The sequence below is a fragment of the Epinephelus fuscoguttatus genome, linkage group LG13 (assembly GCF_011397635.1).
Source record: "Epinephelus fuscoguttatus linkage group LG13, E.fuscoguttatus.final_Chr_v1".
Taxonomy (NCBI): Eukaryota; Metazoa; Chordata; class Actinopteri; order Perciformes; family Serranidae; genus Epinephelus; species Epinephelus fuscoguttatus.
In genome coordinates, this window is record NC_064764.1 from 30,238,362 (window position 1) to 30,242,214 (window position 3,853).

The window sequence follows — 3,853 nt, forward strand, 5'->3', positions numbered from 1 at the left end:
ATTCCATTTGTTGTACTTAAGCCATGTCGTGTGTCATTGTTTTGTTAATGTATGTAATGTTTGTACTCCATACCATGTGATATAGTCAAGAGTGAAATAAATTAATTGTAACTTAAGTTAAGAACTGGCATTACTCCCTTTAGTTGAATTTTGCAAGCAAATTTTGGATTAGGGACTTACTGAGAAGCATTTACAGAATGTAAATACAAAAATAAAATAAAATAAAATAAATAAATAAAATTAAATGAAATAAAATAAATTAAAAATAGTAAATAAATAAAATTACTAAATAAAAATAAAGTGATAATTTTTAATGACTTAAATATACAGAGTAAAACTTCAGCTGACAAAGAACACGTAGAAGAGTCACATCGTCAATAGTATGACATCACATTTGGTTTTATTCTTACAATACAATTTGAGACAAATCTTAAAGCTGCTTTATACAATATTTATATTTACAATGTAAATAATTGCGAGAGGGGGGCCTTTTCTCCCGGTGGTTACACCTTTGTCATCTGATACATATGACTGTCTCTCAAAGCTCAGTTACTGACTTTCAGGGACCTCTAAAGAATATTTTTTTTGTGTTCTATGTATTTACAAGTAGATCAGTGTTACAATAATATCAAAACACACCAGTAACAACTTAAACAAGTTTAATACTTCATGGCACAACTTGCGTGCATCACTTTCTTTGCAAGATCGTAGTTTTTCCAAAAACCCAGGAAATGGTAAAGGTTAAATTTAAACATGACACTCTGCACTATAAAAAGACGGTGTGCACCTGCTTAAATTCTTAAGACACACACACACGCACGCACGCACGCACGCACGCACGCACGCACGCACACACGCACACACACACACACACACATACACGAGATGTGGGACCCAGCTGGGATGAGGCCTGTGTGGGGGAGCAGGAAAGGTGGGTGAGGAAGTGGTGATGGTATTTGTCTTTGCACACCCACACACAACTCAGATGTGGGTATGAAAGAGAGATGTGTGACGTATGTTCTCATTTTGGCATAGCTTTTGCATAATCCAAAATCTATAATGCTCTGGGGACCATTGGAGAAATGTTTTTGGTGGCACAATATCACCCATGACAGTTTTCTCTTTTAGTAGCTCCAGTGTAAAACTAATTAAATCCACTTAGACACCTCACTCAAAAATATTCGCCACATTACTTAGTCCGTGTGTTTCTTTCCTCTGTAAAGGAAGTGAAAGTTGCTGTGGTGCTGCATTAATGATCACGACATTTTTTTTAAAAAGTTGAGACAAAGCTTAGCTTATTTATCTTAGTTCCTGTGCACAAACACAGATTCACCAAAGTCCATTTTGACACCACTGTTACTGCGTAGCAAACACATGCCAATGAGAATAAGGCAGTAAGATACACCATCATGTTAAAAGAAAAATATAATAGATATGGAACAATACATTTTAATACATGTTGTCCATTTTAATGAACATCTACTGCATATGTACATGCACTACTGTCACAAGATCTCAAGTAAAAGACCTGTTAGTCGTGTCAAAACACATCACACATGAACACATGTGACTAAAATAGGCCTTTTTGAGTTTAACCAGAGTAAACTAGGGCTTGTCTGTGACACTGCTTGTATGTTTATATATCCTGTATGCTCGGCTGTGGTTTCTCTCAGGTGTTGCTGCTGCTGTTCTCAGCTGTCACCTTGGAGGAGGCACCGGAAGTGTATAGATAGTCCTTGAACAGACTCAGCACCCGCTTCTTGTAGGTCTTAATGGCAAAGAAGTAGATGACTGGGTCCAAGCAGCAGTTGAAGTTCATTAGTGAAACTGTGATCTGCAGGGAGAAGATGGATTATGAGGTGAAAAATTGACGAGGATTGTTTGAAATCAAACGAGCAGGAATGATTCCTACCTGTAAGGACACCTTAAAGGCCCTGAGCTCCTCGCAGGTTGCCTTGTGGTGTATCTCTCTGGACATAAACTGCATAACGTTGAGGTGGTAAGGGCTGAAGCACACGATGAAGGTGAGGAGGATGAGTAGGATGATGGTGTTGGCCCTGTGGCTCCTCCTCGATCGACCGGTCACAGAGTTCTGCTTGGCTGCGGCTCGCAGCTTTAGGTTGATCTTGGCGTAGCAGCCCATGATGATGACGAGCGGACAGCAGAAGGAGATGACGCAGGCCAGGAGCAGGAGGTACGGGGTGAAGCGGGAGCCGTCGAAGTTGATGTACTCCATGCAGGTCTGTCTTCCCTGGTGCTCGCTCAGCATGCTGCGGAACAGCAGAGGGGCTACCTCCAGGGATACCACAACCCAGACCAGGCAGGAGACCCTGCGAACCACCTTCACGCTACGCAAACACTGCAGCCGGTGTGGGTGCACCATCGCCAGGTATCGATCCAGACTGATACAGGTCATGAAGCCAATACCTGGAGGAAATATAACATGCTGATATGATTAATGGACTTGTGTCTTTTGAGTGTTAAGACCACTCAGAACAGTTTTATACACATCCTGTCACACATGCAGAACATTAGGAAAACAAACAAATCATTTCACAGATGGGCTGGCACTTGTAAAATTTTGGTCAAAAAATTTAACCAAGTTGTAAGATTGTCAAAATGGCTCCAACTGACTCCATTGATTGTTTTCTTGATAAATCCATTAGTTGTTTGGTCTATAAAATGTCAGAAACTGATGAAAAAATATTGATCATTAAGCCCAAGATGACGTCCTCAATGTCTTGTTTTGTCCACAGCCTACAGAGTTTCAGTTTACATCTATTGAAGCCTGTCTGATATTTATTTATTTATAATGTTTCTGTTTAAAAAAGAAAAACATGACACTGCCACTGCATTATCATATATGGAAATTGCTGAATAAAGTATGGTTAAAAAACAATCTATCTAAGCTCATGCGTTTTCATGCATAATGTAAATGCTGCCATCTTATACATGCACAATGGAAAAATAAGGTTATTACAACCTGGTGTTAAGATAAGGTTGCATATATGCAGATACTCATAGATATGGTAGTGTATTGGAAACTGAACATTACCTGCGTATGTATTTGCAAAGAAGAGCAGCGTGGTCAGTCTGCAGAGGAGGTCACCAAAGGGCCAGTCATAGTGCCGGATGTAGTAAATAATTCTGCCAGGCAGTGCCAGTGTGAACAGGGTGTCAGAGAGTGCGAGGTTGACCAGATAAACGGAGGTGGAGTTGAATTTCTGCTTCCTCTGGCAGGTCACATAGAGAACCAAACTGTTGCCGCACACGCTGATGATAAAAACCACTGAGTAGAAAATAGGGAAGAGGACCACGGCTGCTCTCTGGTAGACGAACACATCACAGCTGCTCTGGTTTGGAGAGTTTTCAGCTGAGTCCAGGGTGATATTTTCAACAGCCATTCCACCTGACGTTTAGGAAGAAGGATGAAAATCATGAATCATTAAAAGTGTGCATGAGTGGAGGAACACAAGACCACTGAGCTACAGATTAAGATCATGATAGTATAAATGTTTAAAGTACTTACAATAAGAAAGCAAGTTCCCAAGTGAAGTCACTGTTTATACTTCTGAGTCTGGGGGTTGTAGTTGCAAGTTGAGCTGTGATACTTTAAATACCCCAGAAAAGGCTGGATGCAGTGTTCAAATCCCACCTCTCCTTTTTGACATCATATGTCTGTCAAAGTCTGTCATGCATGCTGAGACCTCAGCAGCTAGTTGATCCACTGTGCACAGTCAGTTTTGAAACAAATGTGATACACAGTCAACTCAGTAGTCAACAGTGTATAGTGTGGTAACTAAATAAATCTAGAAAAAGAGTTGTGGGTTTCATAAAACTGTATTATGCATTG

The 3,853-nt window shown here is 40.3% G+C and overlaps 1 protein-coding gene across 1 annotated transcript; it reads right to left on the reverse strand.

Annotated features, from left to right (window-relative positions):
- Nucleotides 1-435: 435 nt before the first annotated feature.
- si:ch211-184m13.4 (uncharacterized protein LOC798560 homolog) lies at nucleotides 436-3,582 on the reverse strand. The gene is made up of 4 exons (XM_049593622.1): nucleotides 3,530-3,582; nucleotides 3,056-3,409; nucleotides 1,913-2,427; nucleotides 436-1,834 (listed from the first exon to the last, which is right to left on the reverse strand). Exons 2-4 carry the CDS (start codon nucleotides 3,402-3,404, stop codon nucleotides 1,670-1,672), a joined length of 1,029 nt encoding a protein of 342 aa, XP_049449579.1. The 5' UTR covers nucleotides 3,405-3,409; nucleotides 3,530-3,582; the 3' UTR covers nucleotides 436-1,669.
- Between the last annotated feature and the right edge of the window lie 271 nt (nucleotides 3,583-3,853).